Source organism: Capsicum annuum, chromosome 3, assembly GCF_002878395.1.
Source record: "Capsicum annuum cultivar UCD-10X-F1 chromosome 3, UCD10Xv1.1, whole genome shotgun sequence".
In the NCBI taxonomy this organism is placed as follows: domain Eukaryota; kingdom Viridiplantae; phylum Streptophyta; class Magnoliopsida; order Solanales; family Solanaceae; genus Capsicum; species Capsicum annuum.
In genome coordinates, this window is record NC_061113.1 from 267,457,033 (window position 1) to 267,481,833 (window position 24,801).

Genomic DNA, 24,801 nt, shown 5'->3' on the forward strand with positions numbered 1-24,801 from the left:
TCGAATTTCCAATGATTCTAGCAAAGAAGGAACCACAGGAAATTAATATTCGGAGGTCGTCAGATTTGTACCTGCACATAAGGTGCAGAAAAAGCAGGAGTAAGTACGAAACCACGTGTACCCAGCAAGCATCATCGACCGACACTATTTCAAAGTGGTGACGAGTTACACGTCAATCATCTAAAAATAAACATACAACCTGCATTCAGGAAAACCATCCTAATCTAACTGAATAGTCAAGTTTAACAATCATAAGGATATCATACACAATTCAAAAAATTCTCAATCCAGTAAAATAAATAATATATATACAGTAAGTATAAGATCAACAAATACACTTTAACCAATTTGAACCAAATGAATCAATGCAATGTAATGCATATGTTGTGCACACACCTGCCGAGCAATGGCTTCAAGGTCAGGACCCATGGGGCGCTCACAAGGTTCATGTACTGTGCAGGCGTTTTTTAATAGCTAATGGTTGTTGGCGTTTTTTTTTTTTATAGGTGTACAGAACTAAAGTAGCAGCTGTACAAAACAGTTTATTTATAAAAAATATGCAGCGATCGAACTCGCAACAAGGGTTGTGGTAGCGCCCTAAGAAGCGGAGAAAGTACCACTAAGCTATCCAACAACCTTGTGTTAGGTGGTTCAAAATTAATATATGTACATAAAGATAGATTTTCTACTTTATATATACGTCGTAATTTTTTGCCCCGAACCCCCTCGCTACCCCGTAGGTCCTCCCCTGACTCCGATCCCAATAAATATATTGTGCAGGCGTGCACACCGATCCCAATAAATATATATAATATTGTGCAGACGTGCACTTCGATCCCAATAAATATATATAATATTGTGCAGGCGTGCACTTCGATCCCATATGAAATGCAATTCCTACCCCAAATCATCAATAAAGTCAAGCAAAGCACTTTGTATCTTAAACCAAATCAGACTTCACTTTCAGGTCTACTCAACTTATCAAGTGAGAGTATCATCAATAGCTAGTTCTTTCAATAATTTATTTATCATAAAAATTAGTCCATTGGGCTAGAAAATATGGAGAAACAGCTTAAACATACAATTAACTTATTTTATCCCCTCAATCAACACCGATACCCGCATAGATACTCGTCACAATCATCTATACGGGACCCCCAATTCTCATTACTCCCATTACACATAACTAACAAATATTTAGATAAGCACTTTGAAAAGAAAGTCCAAGAAAAGTCTCAACTTACCTTAAAGAAAGATCCGTGAAGTTAACCCGAAGTCGAAGGGACCAGATGAAAGCTTTACCCTCTTTTTAGTCACCTGCGAATCTAATCAAATACAATATTTTCAATTTAATAAATTCTTACTCAAAAGAAAATGGTAGGCCTAAAACTCAATTTCTCTTACTTTCGAAATCTGAAGCGACACACAGAAATAGTAAACTGTAGTACCATGCCTTCAAATACATCGGAACTGTTAGATAATTACCCATTCTGTCACTATTGCCAAATCAATAAAAATTCACACATTATCATTAATAGCTTGTTATACCTCATGTTTAAAAATTCAAATACATCGGGACTGTTAGACAATTAACCAGATTTGCCATTAATAGCTTGTTACACCTCATGTTTAATCTGTCTAATACTACGACCGTAGAACCAATTAACACCATTCCACCTATACCTTGCGGAAGACATAATTTGGTTATTAATCTACTCCTAATTCCGTCACTCTACAGACAATACTACCTTGTAAAATCAACTAACCTCAAAGCATTGTAGGCAGATAGGCCAGTAGGACATTAATTCGCTTTACCTGAAACTTAACCAAGAGGTTCTCTTCAAGTCTACAGAACTTCCGACTTCCTCTTGCTTAACCTTATTTAATACTAATACTCTTCTAATTTTATTTAAACCCTTCCCACTTAGTTTATTTTATACATAGGTATCAAGAGATAAAAAATATATATATCAATTTAATCTATTATTATAGAATAATGTCTAAAAAAATTATGAGGTGGATTAAAACGCAGGGTCGTTACATAGTTTTTGACTAAAACTAAGCAAATAGTAAAATCAGATTCACTTTACTAATCTCAATCTTATTTATTATGTGTTATGATTAGTTATCGATGAGTGATTTTATTTAACAAATTGAAGATATATTTGATAATTTTTTATTTTTGAGAAGAAGTTTTTAATGAGACTCATTTTCTTTTTCTGAATGTCTAATGATTTGAAGAACGTTGATTTCATGTAATCTAAGTTTTAAATATAATATAATTCTTCTTCTTTATTTATCGTTGTTCTTGTTTTCATCACATGTGCATTTTATTGGATATGAAGGCAAATAACGAACAACACTCAATCAATTAAAATAGTATGTTATACTCATACTTAATCCGTAGAAGTTATAACATACAATTTCATAAGACTTCCAAGAAGGAAAATTGTGTCGTCATTAAAAACACTGTTTCAAAAATAAAAAGTATCGAATAATCTTCTAAATAGAATCATTCAGCAATCACTAATCATAACACATAAATTAAGTAGAAAAGAAATTGAAATAAATCAAAGTATAAAAGAAATCACATTGTTGGAATTTGATTTTATTATTGCTTATACAAAAATATTTATCGGTCAAAACTCAAAAACATCAGCGGACTTACAATAAGATGGTACGCAAAACATTTCTCCACTCTCACTCTTGCTTCTTCTACTAAAATTGTTCCTCCTTTCTGTTTCAGTTTTCTTTTCTTTTAGGCTTCATTTTGAAGTTTTGTTAGCGGAATTCGTTTTCTTCCTGAATTTTGCTATGTTCATTTTCTTCATTCGAATTCAATCCTCTGTTTTTTTTTTTTTTTTTTTTTTTTGCTGAATTTTTGTGTGGGGGGTGCCCAATTCTTTGATTTTGTGAATGCCAAATGTACTGTTGTTGGGAGTAGTTGAGTTTTCCGTTGTTTTTTCGTTGAGTGTCTAAAAGTGTCTATGGCTTCTTACTTCCTTAAAATGAAAGAGTCCAGGTCTTCGTCTAGTCCGTCTCAGTCGAATTTTGTTCCTCCTCCACCGGCATTCCAGTCAAGGGGAAGCCAGTACTCGCGGTGGAATGATGGATCGTCATCTATGCAGCACAACATTCCTCCTCCTCCGCCTCCTGATGATTCTTTGTATCCAACTCCATCACCATCACCACCACCACCTCCGACTCTATGTATCTACCTCCACCTCCCTCACCGCCTTCTTCCTCTTCCTCCGCCACCTCCTTCATCAGTTCCTCCTCTGTACCAACGTTATGAAAGCAATTGATGATCTTCCATTGTGCTTGCGAATTTCAATGGAGCTCCAACTGCTCACTCAGAAGACTGCAACAAGTAGGACAAAACTGTCGTGATGCATATGAATCAATTATTTACTAAATTACTTTCTCCAAGTTTGTAATGATTTTCTCCAGGCTAATTAACCAAGGGAAAGACTCCTTTGGTCAGTAGATGTGAAGGAGCAATTGCTACGTGAAAGAAAGATTGGCAAAGTTTGCTTTTCCATATAAGAAAATTGTAAGCTGAGACCCCATATATTCATCTTCTCGAAACTTACATCTATAATCATTTTGTGATCAGCTCCTTGTCCAACATCAATTGACCAAAGCGAGAATGTTCAATCCAAACTTTTGTTGGGTTGGAAAATCTTGGTGGTCTTTGCCAGAGAGTTGATGTATCATTCCATCTAGTCCGTGAACATAATTATTTGTCTGTGTCACCAGCATTGATGATATTCCATTTGCCCTCGGACCTCCATGACACTATGATATATGGATGCAATCTTAATGAACATGAATTTTGATTTGCAATACACCTTGCAGGCCATTATGAAAAGCTTTGAGGCTACAAGCTCAGATGCAGATAAACCTGACAAATTTCTGGCATATATGGTCCCTGCACCAAATGAGGTGAAAGTTCATCTTTTTTAAATGGAAAGGTTGGTTCAATGGGCATAAATATTATTTAATGATAGTCTGTTGCTTTTCGTCGATTGTGACAGCTATCGAAGGATATGTATGATGAAAATGAGGAAATCTCATACTCTTTGGGTTCGAGAGTATCACTGGGATGTATGTACCTTTTCTGAGACTTTGATAATTTGATAAATTACTTAGTCGTATTATTATTTCCTTCATATTCCCATTTGCAGGTACGAGGTGATGATGCAGATGATCCTACTACATATATTGTAGCATTTGGTGAAACAGAAGCCCATTACATGGTAAAACTGTGTTTTACTTGTAAAACTTTTATACGTTGGTGAGGGAGGAAACATATGCCCTGAGATTTTCTCTACCCTTCTTTACTAATTTTTTTAATCCAAGCTGGACAATTATATGCGCCAGTTCAAAGGCGGTAGTTCCAAGTACCCGTATATATCACGGAGGTTAGCAGTAGCATGAATCACATATACAATTCTGTGATACATGACCTTTAATTGACAAATTTGAAACCGAACAGAGCAACTGATTAAATTTATTACAAGATTGAAGTTGGAAGTCTCAATTTGGCTCGGGTGGTACCAGCAAATTACACCAAATGACCTTGAAGATGAGTACTTTTGAACTTTTGAGCTCCGGTCATAAGAAAATCTCCAAGGTCAAAAGTTAGGAAACGAAGTCTCTAATAGTATATTTTATCCTCACCGCATGTTCTTACTTTTTTTTAAGAAAAATATTATATATTCCCCAAAATCCTCTGGAACTTGTGGTAATCCATGCTTTGCAAGATGCTCGAACGTGCTACTGGCTTATATAGAATTTACTTTACTATGTCTTTTACTAATTGTTAACTTTTATGTCGACACAAAAAGAATCATAACTATATTCACTCATTCATGCATCACAAAATTGTATGCTAGTCATGTTTAATAATGTAATTTTATGAAATATGAAACAACATTATTTCCGTCTCCTAATTACTGCTAAGCTTTACATCAAATATTCGAAACTATTAAGGAACAAATTGATAAGAGTCAATTTTTGTTGCTCAAAAATGTCTTTAACTATGCTTTATTTTAGGTGGGATGTCTGTCGAGGAAAAATCAATTGATGCATTGCATGTTCATTATATTAATTTGGACTTTGGAGTGACTTTTCTTATTCTTAGTTACTAGTATGCGTACTCATGAAATGCACGGACGTTATTAATACCCATGTGATTTTATTTCGTATATTTTTGTAAATGAATTGAAGCAGATGCAAGAGAACTTTTCAGCAATTAAAGGGAGAATAGACAGCACTCAGAAGGAAACTAGAAATTTATTTTCAGGTGGTGGCATATATAATATTTGCTTAATTATTTATGCTAATTACAATTAACCAGTGTTGCACAATTAAATGGTTGTGACGAAATTTGTTACCGTATGCAGTATGCAAGACAAGTTGGACCAACTGAGACCGTGTCGTGTCACCCAAAGTAATTCTGTTAATTAGGAATACAATGTAAAAAAAAAAAAAAAAAAAAAAAAAAAAAAAAAAAAAAAGGCAGTCCAGTAAAATAAAGAGCAGGAGCCCGTCAAACAATGCTAAGTACAAAACGGACAATTCCCTTTTTCCTTTTTAAAAATAATACAACTAAGAGAAGTTCCTTGGAGTGTGACAATGGAGGTCAACTCCATTAGAAGGCTAAAAGGCTCTTTTGACAGTAAGAGTATAACGAAATACTCTTGCTAATTATTTTGCTAACCTAGTTTTTGATTTTGCAGGTACCTATGAATTTCATAATTTTCAGGAAGTCCCATTAAAAGGCAAGAAAATCATTCTCCTTGATAAGCAGAGTTGTCCTAATTTGAGGATCAGACAAACAAAGGATGCAGGTGCAACATCATAAGGTAGTTGATATTGTTTAACAATGACTATAATGGACAATAATCAGAAAGATAAGTAAACAACTACTAATATACTTGTGATGTCTGAATAATTTTCAGTTGGTCACTATACCATGCACCTGGTGAGAGCTTGAGGTGTTAATTATGGTATGTTACCAGGACTCATGGGTTATTAGTAATGTGTTTACTTGTCTAATGATTAGTGTTCATTCACAGAAGATATGGCTAATTCTAAGTGGCGTTACTTAAGATGGTGGTATTAACCTGATTTGGGCTGAATCCATTAAAGATGATATTTAAAGAATCTAAACGATCTTAGAATCTGCTGTTATCAAAGAGGTCAAATACTGTATTAAGATCCTTTTCATGGGATTGAATGATACCTGGAAGCAACCGTAGTATCATTGCAACTTGGAGGTTAAATAGCAACCGTAGTTCAGCTTGGAAATGGAAAGGATGATTTCTGTCAAAATAGGCACAAGAAGAAAGTAGATCGAAGAAATTGAAGGTAAAATGAAATTCTTACCTTGGTTGGTATGTAAATATTCCCAAACTTCGGATCTGAAGGAACCAATTGAAGGGAGATCTTGAGAACCGTTTGAAGGAGTATCATTTCAATGGAATTTTCAAAAAAGATGGACAAGAGCAGCTCATTAATGGTGGCAGCAGCAATAGTTTGGTATAGTGGATGGAAGGTGTGGTAACTTTCCTTTTTCCACATTTTTTAAGATCAGATATTTCTGGTAGATTTTATTGTTGCTTTTATGGACCGGATCACTCTTGACCCGGGTATAAACAATTACTTTTGGGTTTTAAATAAATGGGCCGAGTAGCCCAACTTTGAATTAAAAAAAAAAAAAAAAAAAGTATTAGCATCAGAGTTTAAGTGGCACTTTATGAAATACTAGTTTAGTAAAGTATGAAGTTTCAGTCAAATTGACCCTTGAAGGTTCTGAAGCGTCAAATTTGCACCATTTACTTATTTGGGATCATGGTGAATGAGCAAGACTGGCAGAACAAGTCAACTAACCAAACAATTAAAAATATCAAATTTGTTTGGAAGTCCAAGTCCTTTGCTAGGATTCTCATTCTAATTCTTTTTCTTCTTTTTTTTCTAGAAAAGAAATGCAGTATTTTCTCTTTTGGTAGCAAATGTAAATATTATCATTAACCCACCAAGAACAATTACATCTAAAGAGCGCCTAAACTCATGATCAACCTTGAACAAGATGTCATGCAGTATAAGTCTCCGACAGACTAATTACAAAGAAATCTCTGAAGTCAAAAGCTAAATCTAGTGGCCTTTTTTGTACCAAACATGGCTGTTATTCTTAAACTAAACTCTCTCTTGATTTGTGCTGTTACAATCTCAGAATTCATAGTTTTCCTGAATGCACCTTTTTATTTCTTGTTTGCCAAATGTGATATATCATGCTACTCCACAAACCTGCAATGACTTCGTTCTGAATTTTCTTCCATCTCCTCCTCTTGATCCCTTCCAACACTTGTTTCGTGTCACCTCGTCGCCACTGCACACCTGCCCACTGAGCAAGTTCTCCTCTTATGTTACTAGACCTCTGACATTCACTGAATAAATGAGCTTGAGTCTCAGGATCCTGAGTTTCACAAGGACAGCAATTGATTGTCTCTACCTGAATATGCAGTCTCTGAAGTCTGACTTTTGTAAGCAATCTCCCTTGTACCACTAACCAGTTCATAAACCTGTGTCGAGGTACTAGAATACTACTCCAGATCAATTCCACGGTTCCTAACCTTCATTGATCACCTAACATGGCAGTATAACTTGCTGAAATAACATATTTCCCATTTCGTGTAAGTTTGTACTCTCCTTGCATTGTATACCAACCCTGCATGTTATATTTTAGAGTATTAAATTTCCCCGCTACTATCCTACTGAGGTGTGTGCATCCAAAAATTTTGATTTTCCTTCATGTACACACCATGAATCCACCTGACCCAAAGCACATCTTTTTTGGTTGCCAATTGCCACAAATTTATATGTAGTATTTTCTCTCTTTATAATTTATATGATACACTTTCTTTTTTAATCTATTTTAATTTTTTTTAAAAAAAAAACATATTTTATAATTAATAATAATTTAAATTTAAAATTTTATTTTTATTTTTGCTAAATTAATTTGTCCCTCCGATGACCCCAGTCAGCCTTTTCTTTCTTTTTCCTTATCTAAAAATCACTGGTACTCATCCCTCCTTCGATAACCATAATCGGAAATCGCTACTTCAACTACATTAATGACCAGCCTCAAACGATATAATCACAAAAACTGAATGTGATGGTAGTGCTGCTAGGTGGGGGTGGGGGACAGGGGACGAGGGAGGGATTGGGGGGAATAGTTGGTTGGATGTGATGGTGGTGGTGGTGGTGTTGGGTGAGGGCTGGGGGACGGGGGACGGGAGACGGGGGAGGGCTTGATGAAGAAGAGGATTTTGAGATTCTTTTTATTTTTTTGTTCCTTTTCTAAATTCACTTTAATTTTTAAAATGTTTTTAAATAAAAAATATTGATTTTACTCGCTTAAAAATATGTGCAAAGGGTATTTTTTCAGCTCAACAATTTAGTAGCCGTTTGACCATTAAAATTAAAAATTTTTGAAGTTGGAGTTGGAGTTGTGTTTGGTTATGTCTTTTTTTAAAAAAAAATTGACTTTTGAAAAAACTTTTTTAAATATGATTTTATATCCTAACTTTTACAAACTATCAAAATCACCCAACTAAAATTTAGTTACTAATGAAAAAAGAACACAATTAGCCACTATTATAAAAGCTAGTTTAGTTGTACGCGTCTGCGCGTGTATTTCACTTTAATGAGTTCAAACATTACACTAAATAGGATATGTGTTTGAATTATAAAGACGAATACAATAATTAAATTCAACATGAATATGTAAAGCTGAAAAAATTATTTAATTAAACCTAACCTTTATAAAAAAAAATCTACCTCGTGTAAACTGCAACAAAACATTACGATGATAGAGACAATAAAACAATACAATTAAATCTAACCTTTATACAAAAATTTTCTCAAGGCCGTCCAACAGTCATTTAATACCTGTAAACTCTAATAAAATAATACGATAATAGAGATATCAAAATAATACGACTAAACCTAACCTTTGCACAAAAAAAAAATTCAAAGCAAAAATTTTAAAATAACAAAATTAAACCTAACCTTTACCTATAAAAATTATTCAAAGCCGACCAACATTTATGTAGAACCTGTAAACTATAACAAAATAATACGATAAAATAGATATCAAAATAATACAATTTAACTTAAATTTTACACATAAAAATTCCTCCTAGCCAATCAACATTCATCTACAAACTGTAAACTACCACAAAATAATACTAATAGAGATATTAATACAATACAATTAAACCTAATCTTTACATAAAAAATTCAAATCACTTTTCCAAGGATCTTCGTACTTTTAATATAATATAGATTATAGATTATAGATAATTACATATACATGGTCATATTTAATGAATTTCAATTATGACGTATATAATATTTACATTAATAGCCGTTTTCTCATATTTGAAAATTTTAAATATGGATGTTATATTAACAGATCACTGCTTCCTGTTTTTTAGGTAAGAAATATTATCTTTCAAATAAATTTATTTTTTAGGAATTTATTTAATTTATTTCCTTCATTTTTTGCTCCTAAAAAATAGGAAATGATAAGTTGTTATTAAATTTTAGGGTGCCGCTAATTTATTCTTTAATTTTTCTATACATGAAAGATTTTACTGTGTGTGAATAAATTATTTCTATGTAAAACATACTTTGCATATTTATGGTATATTATATCATATACCCTAAATATATAAATATGATTAGTATGTTTCTTTATACTTTGTATTTTTATATGTGTGTGTATATGGTATATACATGGTATAAACTTCATATATAACATACTTTGTATATTTATATTATAAATATGCTTAGTATGTTTCTTAATACTTTGTATATTTATATACGTGTGTATATCGTATATACATGGTATAAACTTTATATATAACATACTTTGTATATTTCTATTATAAATATAATAATTTATATATTTATGAGTATAAATATAATACTTTATATATTTATGGGTATAAATATAATACTTTATATATTTATGGGTATAAATATAAATTAGCAGTAAAATAATGTCTTAAATAAGGAAAAAAATTAAATAAGGGATAAAATAATGATGAGAGAGAAAAAGAGATATATATTAATTAGGATAGCATTAAGTTTGAAATTATAATTATGTTATTCTTTAAAACTGCTATATATGTAATATTAAAAAAGTAATGTTATAAGGAGAGTTTTATGTAAAAATTTTAAAGATTGAGGTTATTTGTAATGATAATAAAAGTTAGAATTGGAGTTGAAAAAATGTGAAAACAACAAAAACTTGTTTTTCCTTTTCAGAAAAAAATTTTGAAATTATTTTTCTACTTTTCATGGTCAAACACCACAATTTCCAACTCCGAATTTTTTTTTTGAAAAAAAAGGAAAAAAAATTCATGACCAAATGGGCCCTTAATGTCACATATGCTCGGTCAATAGTCAAAAGAGTTTAAAATATTGTGTTTTAATACATTAAAGAATTGAGATGATAAAAAGATAAGAAGAAGAAATAAGTACAAGGATCCATATGATCATTTCACCTCTGCATGTTCCCTCTCCTAGTAGAGATGGGGAATACAATTCACTCATATGGTCATTTATTTTGTTCACGTAATTGAAAAATATTCATCATCGTGGGATTAAAAATTTCACAAGTGAAACTTTAGAACATGGGTTACGTTCAAAAGTATCCCTAAAATGAGTTGGTTTTTATATTTTATCTCCCATAAGAAAAAAAAGTTTTACAAAAAAAGGTCTCCATAAGGGATGCTATTGATATTTTGGCCATAAGACATACGTTCTAATTCTTATTCCTAAGATAAATATTCATGACATTTCAAGACAAAAACCTTACGCAATTGACCAGAAGTTCTACCTTATAAGCAAAAGTTAGAACTTATTTAATGAGGATAAAAAATTAAGACCACACACTTTAAGAGATACAATTCAAGACCACACATTTGGAAGACAAAAATTCAAAACCCACTACTTTTGGGATACTAGGCATAATTTTATGTCAAAACATCATCACGAAGTTTCTACGGTAAAATTTCAAAATCTAACAATGACTAACTTGTGTGACTAGATGTCTCAATCTTTTCTCAAAGGAGATATCGAATTCCGACGCAATTGGGATTTTTTCTCAAACGAACTTATTCAACTCTTTTTAAAGTGTGGCGGATGAAACAAAAATATTTAATTTTGATTCAACATCAGTGAAATTTGAACGTAATATTTTTTGAATTTGGATTGTATAAATAATGCGAAAATCTTGTGTAATGAAATTTTCCTTTTTAAAAAATTCATCAAAGACTTCACACATAATTTAATTCGCAATAGAAAATTTGATATAACAATTCCAGTTGTTAATTTGATAGAATATCGTATGAAGTATGATATCGAACTTTTTTTATCAGTTTATTTTAATATACTAATACACAAGTTGGTATTAGTATTGGATAGTGGAATAATGCGTACTTTGATCTGCGTATAATATATGGTATGGATGGTGGTATAATGCATGGTTTGGAAATTCATGTATGGTTTGAAAATCAAAAATAAAATATAATGTCTGGAGATTCATAATTTGATTTTTTTAATCAAATTTTGAATCTGGTGACCATTTATCCAAGGGAAAAAGACATCCAGTGACCATTTTAAAAATAAATGGACAGTGTTCGCCTATTTTGTCAAATTATGATCAATCGGCCAAACAATTTTCAATTAATTGCCATTTAGAGATAAGCGGCAAGAGAGGTAGACCGCCCACCTCAAATAGAAGTAAATAAAAATAGCAACAATTGACAATTAAGATCTTTTTTCTAAATTTTGCTTCATTCTTTCTCTTTCAATTCTTATTTATTCACTACATTACTGTGTATTTCTTTCTTCATTTTCTGAGTGTATTCACACATGCATGTCGTTTGATTTCTTATAATTAATTTGATAAATTTTCTCTCTTTCTTTAGATTTACATGATTATGCAATTGGAGATCTGAATTTTACCTTTTTGAAGTTGATTTTTTTATAAAATATTTTCATTTTTTTCTTATTGATTCCTTTAGATTTACATGTTTATGCAATTGGAGATTTGAATTTTCCTTTCTGAATTTAGTTTTTTTTTTTTAAATATTTTTTTTAAATGGAGTTTCTTCCCCATTGCATCAACTTTGATTTGCTATTGTATAGTCTACTTGAATTTTTTATTTTTCTGTTCTTTTAGACGATTAAATATCATTGTATAGAAATTGTATAGTTGTATGCATAGATTATGTATCTGTACAAGATATATATAGAAATAGTATAGGATGTGTATAGAGACTGTATAATTGTTGTATAGCATATGTATTTTTTATATAATGTGTATAGATATCATAATATTGTTATATAAAATGTGTATATGTATAGGATATGTACAAAAACTATATAATTATTGTATAGAATGCGTATAAAAATTGTATACATATTGTATAGAATATGTATCTATATAAGATATGTGTATAGAAATTGGATAGAATATGTGTAGAAACTGTATAGGTGTGTATAAAATATGTATATGTATATGTATAATATATATATATATATATATATATATATATATATATATATATATATACATGTGTGTGTGTGTGTAGGATATCTATAATAATTGTATAACTATTTTATTGTTAAAAATAATGCATTAGCTGAAAGAATAGATTTATTTATTTATTTTTAAAAAAAAAGCTGCAAAAAAAGCATAACACGAAACATAAAAAAAAAAAAAATTGAACAATGAGTTTTTATTTTATCTTTTTAAAAGGCTATAAATGGAAATAAAATTCCTCGGCCATTCGGATAGGAATTGTTTCCACCGAGAGGTCATTTTTGTCTTTTTCCTTTTATCCAAGTTCACAAAAAAGAAAAAAGTAAGAAAGATATGAGCCCAACAAATGGCCCAGATCCGAAAATGCCCTACTATATATACACTCCTACTCTTTGATAAATCTTCTTCCTTACATTTCCTAAAAATATCGCTGCATCTCAAGCATGTTGCCTAATTGTTGTCGGCAAAACTCTCAGCTCGTCAGTTTGCTTCTTTGGATTGTGTTCCTCCTTATGCCATGGATTTACAGCTTCTTGCTTTGTCTATCTACTTCACTTTTGTCACTTGATAAGTCTTCCACTACTTCTTTGCTCTCTCTCTTCGTCTTCTCTTCTTCATTAATAATAATTTTCCATTATTGGTTTTCAGGTGGTTGGGGCTTTGCCCAAAGGGACCGATGCAACACTCCATCTGGATGTGGCATTCCTCATTCTGGTAAGCCTTACTCGCTCACTTTGATTAGACACACTCCATCTGGATGTGACGTTCCTGACTCTGGTAAGCCTACTCCCTTGCTTCGATTACCGTGTCTATTCCTGTTCTCATCTCTCAATCCTTTTTTCAACTGATGTTGGGTCTACCTCATTTTTAAGCTCATAGATCTGGTTGTTGCACCCCTATTTTTTGGTAAAGTTTTTATTATTTTTCTTAGAGAAAAGACATAAACATACCATTAAAGTTGCTCGATTTTCAAAAAGACATCTAATAAATACACACTTTTTACACTAGTTATGCTTTCTCAGCCTCAGAGAGTGTACCTCACTCTCTAATTAAATAATATAATATTATTTTTCTATCTTTTTAATATAGGATAGAATAAAACTCCTATCAAATATCATTTTAACTCATTTCACTCTTCCATCACTATTATTTTTCAGCGGCATGATCATCCTCTCTCCTCTTTTCTTTCTCCGTTGAATTCCACTTCTAAACCTTTCTTTGTGTTATCACTAAACAACCACATGCTCAATCTGAGATCGTATATAAGAGTTTGTCCTTTCTCTGGTACAAATAATTTTTTAACCCCATGGTCAATAGCGAAATTTGAACCTATAATTCTTTCGCTGCTTTCCTTGATCTCCGATGACGTATTCTGAACTCGAATTCTCTTCTCCACCCAGATGGGGATAGAAAAATTAATACCATCTCTTTCAGTTGCTACCCCATTAAGTCGAGGTGGTTGATGGATTTGATACTTTCAGATCCATTAATGTCCTCCCTAACAAACATCATTACAAAATCAGAAAATTAGAACCAAATTTTGATATTTGATGAAAGATGAAAACAGAATTGAAGAGAGAGAAAATTGTTGTCATGAATGAGGTTTTGATTAAAGTGAATAGATGTAGTAGAGGCATCAATTTTTTCTGCTTGTACATTGATGAAAGAGAACTCTGTAATTTCTTCTTTTTTCTTGTTTGGAGAAGATGAGTTGTTTGGAGAAGACAAGTTGTTAATGTCACATGACAATTTTATATTTGCTTAAAGGTAAATTTTAACTCATTCATGTGCCTCCTCATTTGTGACGTTACACTGAAAATATGTTAAAGTGGTGTACTTATTGTGGTTGAAACTAGTTTCAAGGGGTAATATGACTCGCGCAAACTTTAGGTGTCTTTTTAAAAATTTGAGTCAACTTTAATGATATCTTTATGTTTTTTTCTCTTTTTTATGAATTTAATAATTAAAGTTAAAGTTACTTCGATATTAAAAAAGAAAAATTATAAAATATTAAAAAATTATATTTTATAAGATGACAATAAGCTCAAACTCTTAAATTCATCTCGAAATTATCTCTAATTCTTGACTGATCTTATATTTTTCGATACATATAATAAGTATGAGAGTCATTTATCTTTACAAACTACTTCTTTTGCATTCTTTTTTTAATTCTTGACTAAATTTATATTTTCTGCTGTTGATTTGAATGGTAGTTTCGTCCCGAGATGAATGACAATGTTCTTCTCCTGTAATTTCGGTAAGTATCGATATAACATATTTATTTTATTAATTGATAAAGTGATGCTTTTCATTTGGCTTTTATATAAAATAAAAAACGCAAATGATAAAAATAGGAACAATGATAATAAAACAAGAAGAAATGATATTGTATAGAAATTTAATTTCATGAAATCAATATTCCCTATTAGTCATCCAAGTTGAGGAAATAATTAAGTTGAAGACCCTATTTATAAATTTGATGTCTATATATTTAATAAATGATGGATTACAATTGATTTATGAAACTTAAGTTGGATTAATTTTTCTTTTTATAAGTGCCAAATAAGCTAGTTGAGTTAAATAAAGGCTAATTAAAATAGTTCACATTAATTAATAAATAATGATTCATTAACCTCCGGCTACTGATTTTATAAACCTCATTCTATACCTTTATCCGTTACGTTGATTGAAAGACTACATTTTTTATTAATGTTAATTTTTCTAACAAATTTTAAGCTATGAAAAATATTTTATTAGTTGTTTCTTGCTTTAGTGACAGAATTTGCTTGAATATTTACTTCTATTTTGTTTGTAATATAACACGTAAGACATGACCCGTCTCCTTTTTTTGATTTGCAAGGGGTTGTACTTAAAAAGCGAATCTTTCTTTTTTTTGCTTTGTCATTTTGTGGCTTTTTTTTTCTTTTACTAAAGTAATTATATTTATCAATTTATCTCCTACTTTGATAACTAAAATTATCATATTTACAAGGTTTAAATCATCGATAGATTCTCAAACTTATTTTGAAAATTCACTTAGACCCTTCAACTAAGGCTTGTACCTATCAGACTCCTAACCCATCCGAATTTTAATCCAATAAATCAGCAACAAACATGGAATGTGTGTAATACACTCAGCTGACGTGATATAAATGACCAATACGAAAAAACACGTGGAAACAATTTTTTTTAAAGTATAAATTAGAAACCCAATTAAATAATAACACTTATCGTGTGGGTCCAAAAATTATTTTATACTTCTCAATAATAGAGCAATAAAATTGTTTGAAAATTAAAAAAAAAAAACAGTAAAAACCCCAGCCCCATAAGACTATTGTCTTCTTCATCCCCACCCAAAGTCAAAGCTGGTTCCCCCGACACCCTGCCCCCACCCCTCTTCTATTCTCTTCTTCATTTTCAATAGCAAAGCTATTAAATACTCAAGTTATTTTATTTTGAATTGAAGAAATTCAGCCATGGACTCATGTGTTTTTCAAGGAAATTTTATTGAATTTTCTTACAATTTTGTTAAATTAAATTTACAATTTTGTAGTCTTTCATACAATAAACTGTTTTTTCCTGCTATTTCAAGGAAATCAACTATTAGTGATTCTAACTCTTTCCATAACTTTCTGATTATCAAAATATCAAGATTAAATCCTAATATTCTCACTTTTCTGAGTATATTCTCCACATGCACATTTGGATTGAAAAATCTCCGTTGATGATAATTGCATTCTAATTAGTTTGTAGTTGATATGTGGTCATTTGTTATTTGCCAAGGTTTTCTTTGATGTTGATGAGATGAAGACGACGATGAAAACGGGGGAGGGGGGTTGTGATGACGATGACGGGAAGGGGGGTGTTTGTGATGACGATGACGGGAAGGGGCGGGGTGAGGGTGGAAGGGGGGTGACGAGATGAAGACGATGATGAAAATGGGGGTTGGGTGCCTTTTTTAAAAAAATTAAAAATTATATTAATAAAATAATTAAAGTATAAGTTTTTTAATTAAAAAAAGTAAAATGTTATTTTTTTTCAGATTCAAGCGCCCACACTCTCCTTACCAAATTAATATTTTGTGTATGATAGGTACTAATTTTAGCACTTGAGGTGCCTGATAGGTACGTGCTTGAGGGTCTAAGTAAATTTTCGAAATAAGTTTGAGGGTCTGTCGATGACTTAAGCCTATTTATAAACATTCATAGATGCGACATAGTCCAATTTTTTTAATAGGTTTTATGGTCTTTTTCCTGTACTAGCCCTGCTTTCATAACGTTGGTACAGAGGGGGGACCGATGAAGAAGGAGGTGGTGAAGGGAGAGGAGGTCGCCTGGAAGGCAGTAGTGGAGGTGGAGGTGGATATATAGAATCCTCGGAGGAGGGGAGGGTGTGTGAGGAGGTGGAGGTGGATACAAAGAATCATTATGAGGTGGAGGCGAAGACGGAGGCGGAGGAGGAGGAGGACGAATGTTGTGTTATGCATATGACGATTCATCATTCCACCACGTGTTAGACTGGGATGGTGGTGGTGGAGGAACAAAACTCGATCGAAACACTTCCTAGGACACTTTTTTTTATAAGAAATAGGATGTCATGGACACTTTTAGGGACCCGATGGAACAAACAAGAAAAACTCAACTCTCAAGAACCGTACATTAGCATTCACACATTAAGATTTAACAAAAAAGAAACACCGGAGCCTTGAGTTTCAGGAAAAACAAAGGATCGAAGTTTGGTCAAGAAAATGAACAAGAATTCACAAACAAAGCAATTTCCACTTCAAAAAATTGAACGCAAAAGAAAACTGAAAAAGCAATTTTATTTGTTATTACCAGTTCTCTCTCACTTACTTCTCTTGCTAAAATTGTTTTTTCAGCTCTTCCCTTTTGTTTTCAATTTTTTGAAGTGGAAATCATTTTGTTTGTGATTCTTGTTCACTTTCTTTGCTGAAATTCAATCCTCTGTTTTTCATGAAACTCAATGGTCTTTTTTGTCTTTTTGTTGTATCTTGGTGTGTGAATGACAATGTACTATTCTTCAGAGTTGAGTTCTCCCTGTTTGTTTCATTGAGTCCCTACAAGTGTCCATGTCTTCCTACTTCCTTAAAAAAAAGGTTTCTAAAGAAGCGTCAGTCGAGTTTTGTTCGTCCATCACCACCATCCCAATCCAGGGGAAGCCAGTACTCGCAGTGAAATGATGGATCGACATATACGCAACAGAACATTCCTGCTCCTCCTCCTCAGCCTCCTGATGATTCTTGGTGTCCTACACCACCACCACCTCCGCCTCCTGAGGATTCTATGTATCTACCTCCAATTCCACCACCACCTTCAGGACGGCCTCCTCCCCCTCCACCACCTCCTTCATCAATTCCTCCTCTGTACCAACGTTATGAAAGCAATTGATGATCTTTCGTTGTGCTTGCGAATCTCGATAGTGCTCTAACTGCTGATTCAGAAGACTACAACAAGTTGGACAAAACTGTTCGTGATGCATATGAATCACAGGTGAAATTATTTATTAAATGACTTTCTCCAAGTTTGAAATGATTTTCTCCAGGTTAATAAGCCAAGGGAAAGACTCCTTTGGTCAGTAGATTTTAAGGAGAAATTGCTAAGTGAAAGAAAGATTGACAAAGTTAGCTTTCCCATATGAAAAAACTGTAAACTAAGACCCCATATATTCATCTACTCGAAACTTATAATACGAGTTGAGAATGAAAATGGGAAAAGGGAGTTGAGGGGCGGGGGAATGAGAGCAAAATTAGGAGGAGGTTATATATTTGTACCTTCACAACATTCATCAGTACATAGTACAAAGCATTCTTTACTTCTGCAGCTTCTTTCATGTACGTACATGCCCTTTCTCTTTTTCTTTTTTTCTTGCTGAAAACTTATCTGATCAGCTAAATAAATGTGAAGGAGTCTATAACACATATCGTACTTGCCACCACAAGATTGATCTTGATCACCATCATGCATATTCTTCTGTTGTTTGTCGACAACATCTACATCACCGATTCTTGTTCTCTTTGAACTTAAAATACTCCCCGTTGAAAACTTTTGTATAACCTAAAAGGATCCATCAATGTCATAAACAGTTTAGCTGCAAAAATATAAGTCGTCCAGGAAAAAGATGAAAGTGAGAGTCAGCTGGTTTCATTACCTCTTCTTCTTAAATAGCAGTATTTGTTGGTTCTTCCTTACTGTAACTCTCGAGGCAACTGGGAAATGTTCGACTTCATCATTTGATTTTCCCTCTTTGCGTCTCTTTTTTTTCAGCACAAGCTTTGTTGGAACAAGCTGGATCACATCACATCCACAATGGCGATTAAGTTCCAGGGTAAACAACATGTAAAAATTTTACAAGCAAAACACAATTTTATATATCATTAAACCTGGAACTTAACCCCCACTGTGGATGTGATGTGATCTGGCCTGTTCCAACAAAGCTTGTGCTGAAAAAAAGAGAGGTAAAGAGGGAAAATCAAATGATGAAGTCAAACATTTCCCAGTTGCCTCGAGTGTTACAGCAAGGAAAAACCAACAGATACTGCCATTTAAGAAGAAGACGTAATGAAACCAGCCCGACTCTCGCTTCATCATTTTCCTGCATGACCTATGTTTTTTCAGCTAAACTGAATATAACATTGATGTATCCTTTAAGGTTATACAAAAGCGTTGAAGGGAGAGTGTTTTAAGTTCAAAGAGAACAAGAATTCGTGATGAAAATGCTGTCGACAAACAATAGAAGAATATGCATTGATGGTGATCAAGATCAATCTTGTGGTGGCAAGTACGGTATGCGCGATCAACTCCTTCACATTTATTTAGCTGGTCAGATAATTTTCCAGCAAGAAAAAAGAAAAAGAGAAAGGGTACGTATGTACATGAAAGAAGTTGCATAAGTAAAGAATGCTTTGTAGTATGTATTGGTGAATGCTGTGAAGGTACAAATATATAACCTCCTTAGAATTTCGCTCTCATCCCCCCGCCCCCACCCCCTCTTCCCATTTCGCTCTGTTGTTGAAATAGACGACAATTTTCTTCTCCAGCAATTTCAGTAAGTATAAGTATACCGCATTATTTTATTACTTGATTGAGTGTTCTAATTTATTTGCCTTCGATATCAAATAAAACGAGAAAATTAGGTAGGAGGTGACAAAAAAGTCTTTAAATTAAAAAAGGTGACAACTTTGACCAACTAAGGTCAAAGTTTTATTTAAATTGTGATTAAGTTAATTGGGGTGTAAAGTATAATTTTTAAAAAATTTAAAAAAGATTAAAAGTCCTTCAACTCCAAATTTCAAATTTTAGAATTTCCCCCCTTTTCTTATCTTTCAATCTTTCTTCTTTTTTTTTTTCTTTCTAACTCCAAATTGCTTTTTTCCATCTTCTTCTTCTTATTTTTTTCTCTCTAGATTTTCGTCTTTTCCATCTTCTCTTCTTTTTTTTCTTTCTCTTTTCATTTCGTTCTTCTTTCTTTTTTAATTTTCATGAACTATTTTTAAAAAAAATTGAAAAGTTTGAAAAGAATTTTTTTTGTTTCTTTTAAAAATGAATGAAGAAATAATTCAGCAACTACGAGAGTTGCTTCAACAACTACCGTAATTGTTGCAACAATTACTATTAGTTGTTGTGTTACAACAATTATCGAAGTTGCTGCAACAACTATCGAAGTTGCTGCAACAACTATTGAAATTGCTACAGCAACTTCGACTATTGCTGAAGCAACTTCAATAGTTGCTGCAGAAACTTCGATACTTACTTAATTTTTGAAAAAAATCTGATTGGAGGAGGAACCCACAAAAAATTTATATTTATGGTAAAAATGGAGGTGGTGGTATTGGTGGTGACGTCGAATAAGAAGATGCATTTGTTGTGGTGTTAATAGCGATGGTGGTGGAGGAGAAAAAAGAAAACTAGGCAATAGTTATGTAGAGGGAGGAAATAATGGTGAATCTGGAAGAGGTGGCAATGGTAGTGATAGTGATAGTGGAGGAAAAGGAGGTGGCGGCGGCGGCAACAAAAAGGGTGTGGAGGAGGAGTGGTGATGGTGTAGGGATCTTTGTGTAAATATGGTGTAGGAATCTTTGTGTAAATAATAAAATTTGAGGGTTTTAAAATTAGTGTCGTTAACACTAATCTTAAAATTGTCACTTCTAGTCAATATTTAAAACTTGTGTCAATCTTTTTTAGTTTTGAAACATTTTTGTCACCCTTAATTAATTTGCCCAAATAAAACACATATATGAGGAAAACAAGAACAAAAATAAACAAAGAAACAGAATTACATTGTATTAAAACTTAATTTCACGGAATGGACGTTCTTCAAACCATTACACGCTTAGTCCTTAGAGAAAGAAAATTAGGTCGCCGTTTTGTTTATAGAAGGAAAAAAGATATCCCAAATATTTTTGATTAATTAAATAAGATTATCTGTTATTCACATAACCCAACTATAAACCAATTGAAATCAGTCAAGTTCTTTCACATAGTTAGGATTTGATTTTATTATTGGTTGCTTGATCAAATTTGCATTTTCTGGTCTTGTGCAGCATCGCCAAATATTGAGGGTCTATGGAACCTGTCGATCCCACAAAGATAGGGGTGAGGTTGGTGTATATTCTACCCTATCAGACACTATTTATAGGATTACACTAAATATGTTATTATAGTATTGTGTGGCATTGGAGCTAAGAAAATTAAAATTAAATGTATACAGCTCATGAAATACTGCCAAGCAAGAAACTTTATCACTATTGCATAGGGAAAATGTAAAAGAGTCAATTAGTTTTGTATAGGAAAAATTACACAAACTAGCATACCTAAGACATTAATTACAATTAATAGCAATAATTTCTCAAAATTACAACTAATAACAAAAGTAGCAATACTTTACCTTTGTTAAAAACGTTTTTCATAATCTGCATCTCATATCAATTTAAAAAAAAAATATCTGCTTTCAAAATTTTTGTGCATCGTCTAATGTTTTGAGAAGAGTTTGATAAGACAACGCTGCAAATATAGGTATCAATAAATAAATATGATTTTGTTTGTTAATTTTCGAACTATATTTGTGAAAATCACTAGAAAAATCGTAACAACAATGGTTTGATCAGTTCTCGAACAAAGTGGTTTGATCGATAATTTCTTTTTACAAATTAGAGTTTTTCATCACGTTATGTAGGTTGAATATTGATATACAATTGTTACAGTTTATTTTGTATTTTTTTTTCCGTTTCAATTAAATAATTTGTTCTTGTTGATTTCGTTTCGAAGTTTTGTATATACTAATAAGTTATTGTGTCAAAGGGTTCGAACATTGTAGACCTGTAAAAATTATTGATGCAAGTTATAAGTTTTGTATATACTAATAAGTTATTGTGTCAAAGGGTTCGAACATTGTAGACCTGTAATAATTGTTGATGCAAGTTATCTCAGAAAACTGTATACTGGTACTTTTGTAACTGCTTATACCATGGACGAAACCGTAAGTCCTTCTTATATATGCATTTAACATTACATATACTGCCATCTACATGTATTTGTAAAATGCATATGCAGTCTGTTTACGTGATCACTAGTATTTACTTTTATATATTTCAATTTACATATGCTGCTAGCTATATGTATTTAAAAAATACATATGCACTCTATTTTAAGTGTTTGACTGCATTTGTGTTTTTTTCTTAAATATGAAGGCCATATATTTTTAAAAATACATATTGAGACATGCAATATACATATGCAAAGTTGGTAAAATACAATTGCTAAACTGGAACAATTATAAATGTCAAATGAATAATTGTTGTTAGAATTTAAATTTTATTTTAATAATTTCAGGTTATACTAGCCTCAGAGTATGTCTATACAATACACGACAAGGATAAACATTTTATTGCTTGCCTTAAGAAAAAATAAATTCTTTCCATGCATTTCAATAGGACGAGATACCGTGTGTGCATGCTTATGAAGTACTTGATAGCAAGAATTTTCAAAATGGATCATATTACTCTGACCTATATAAATCAAAAACTGTGTCAAGAACGTATGATCTTCCTATTTATCCTATACCACACAAAGATGATTGAGTGATTCCACAGGAGATATTGGAGGAGATAGTTTTGCCCCCAAAATACAAGCGACCCCCGGAAGACCTTCAAAGAAGGATCGTGGAAAATCGGAAAGAGATATGTTCGAGAAGAAAAATAAAAATTATTGTAGTTCATGTGGATTTAAAGGTCACAATCGGCGTTCATGTAGGAAATATAATAAATGATAAGTTTACAGATGTATTCAGTTCAAAAGCAATTGTTTTTTTTTTTCATTGATTATTTTATGATTCTAAATTTTGATACAAACTTTTGATGATGTTGATTTTTTTGCAGTTAAATTGTTGCAAATGTTATCATCATGAATATATTTTATAAGACATATACTATTATTTATTTATACGTAAAAGAGTGTACACCACACAAGTTAATTTTTTGGTATGAAAAATACATATGAGATTCTAATGAAAACGTATACCGATCTATAAAAACTAAAAATAAGTTAACATCTATTTATGTCATAAATAAAAATAAATAAAAATACATTTAATGACTTATCAATTACTTAATCAGAACTTGAAATCCATTTTTTTTTTTTTTAAAGAAAACATATGCAATAATCATAAATAAATATGCATTATTAATAGATATATACGAATAACTATGTATGTATAAATCATAAATACATATGCTTCATAAAAATACATAAACTTATGCAAAACAATACAATAACTTTGTATTATTCGAAAGTATATGTGCATAACTGGAAAAAAAAAATGCATATTCATATAATGAAAAATATTATATGCAACCTCAACTTACCTTATATGTATTACAAAAAAATACATATGCATACAACGAAAAATACAAATACACCATTGAAAAATACATATGATGACTGAAACATATATATTCATTACTGAAAATTATACTCAAAACTGAAAATCACATATTCATACCAAAATATGCGTAACAAAAACATAAAGTAAGATCGAACAATTCTATTTTAGAAGCATAACGATCAAAAATAAAAAAATATTAAGATATCATCTTTCAACTATATCTTAGTCCTCCTAAAGTTCAATGTTGCCAAATACAACAAATATAAATAAACTTCAAATATCATGCACTTCAGTATCTTCTGTTAGCCTAATATCCCTAGGAGGCCTCATTGGTGTTTCATCATCACTTTCAGCCTTCTCATCTTCTTTCCTTGAAGCATAATTTCACAACATTAAAATATATCTCGTGCGAAGAAGATTTGGATCAAAGTCAATATTTAAAACATAGTCACCAAAAGAAAGGCACTCAGTATATGTCACCATATATAAAAACTTAGAACAAATAAATACAAAATACATATCTAACCCGTAGCAAATGCATTACATATAATTACAACATACAAAATACATATCTTAAAAATAACAAATATATATCTCCACACTACAATTTCATATCTTAACAATAACTCTCACATAAGCAGATAATTTATCAAATGTATATATAAAATACATATATGACCATACAGTCTAAAAAAAATTAAAATACAAATGCATAAAATTTTATGAATACATGAATGGTCCAAAATTTAATTTACCAAGAAAAGAATACAACTGAATATCAAATACAAATCTTCTCAGTAACTAATACAAATATCCTACACATATCTTAAATACAAAATACATATATTAAATATGTTATACATAACAAATACAAATCTTATCGGTAACAAACCTAAATACAAAATACATATCTTAAATATATAACACATACATATCATCCCATTAGCAACTGCAATTTCATATCTTAACAAAACTCAAAACTATATACACACCTTATAAATTGTATATATAAAATACATATATGAACATGTTGTCCAGAAATTATAAAATTTTACAAATAAAAAAATACCTCTTCCACTTTCTCTTCTTCAGATTCATAATCAAATTAAAAACGGGACTTGAAATTTGACTAGATTCTCCTTTTTCATCCGACTTTTTCTTTTTCACCGATTTTTAAATTTTTGTGGGTTTTGGGGATGAAGATTTTCTCAATCCTTTCCGTTTCATGATTTCCACAATTTTTTTCGGATCGTTACGCTGCTTCGATCTCACCTCTA

General features: G+C 31.6%; 1 protein-coding gene and 2 long non-coding RNA genes across 4 annotated transcripts; 2 read left to right on the forward strand and 1 right to left on the reverse strand.

The window, feature by feature from the left end:
• Nucleotides 1-2,987: 2,987 nt before the first annotated feature.
• On the forward strand, nt 2,988-5,459 carry LOC107861793 (protein PAF1 homolog). The gene is made up of 5 exons (XM_047408810.1): nt 2,988-3,269; nt 3,859-3,945; nt 4,038-4,094; nt 4,188-4,259; nt 5,409-5,459. The coding sequence occupies exons 1-5, from the start codon at nt 2,988-2,990 to the stop codon at nt 5,457-5,459; spliced, it is 549 nt and encodes a 182-aa protein (XP_047264766.1).
• Nucleotides 5,460-5,569: 110 nt separating this feature from the next.
• LOC107861792 lies at nt 5,570-6,865 on the reverse strand. Its single transcript, XR_001671856.2, has 2 exons — nt 6,394-6,865; nt 5,570-6,307 (listed from the first exon to the last, which is right to left on the reverse strand). It is a non-coding gene; the product is annotated as an uncharacterized LOC107861792 (long non-coding RNA).
• A 5,974-nt stretch (nt 6,866-12,839) lies between these two features.
• Nucleotides 12,840-22,982, forward strand: LOC107861791. Of its 2 annotated transcripts, none has more exons than XR_007053993.1 (4): nt 12,840-13,104; nt 13,274-14,882; nt 21,186-21,242; nt 22,474-22,982. It is a non-coding gene; the product is annotated as an uncharacterized LOC107861791 (long non-coding RNA). The 2 variants fall into 2 exon arrangements; XR_007053994.1 differs by having other exon boundaries at nt 12,841-13,104; nt 22,734-22,982.
• Nucleotides 22,983-24,801: the final 1,819 nt, after the last annotated feature.

Excerpts from the sequence above, each read along its gene's own strand:
- LOC107861793 (XM_047408810.1), top strand. The coding sequence starts at position 2,988 with ATGGCTTCTTACTTCCTTAAAATGAAAGAGTCCAGGTCTTCGTCTAGT. Across the intron at positions 4,095-4,187 it reads CATACTCTTTGGGTTCGAGA|GTACGAGGTGATGATGCAGA; the intron begins GTATCACTGGGA and ends TCCCATTTGCAG. Across the intron at positions 4,260-5,408 it reads AAACAGAAGCCCATTACATG|TATGCAAGACAAGTTGGACC; the intron begins GTAAAACTGTGT and ends TACCGTATGCAG.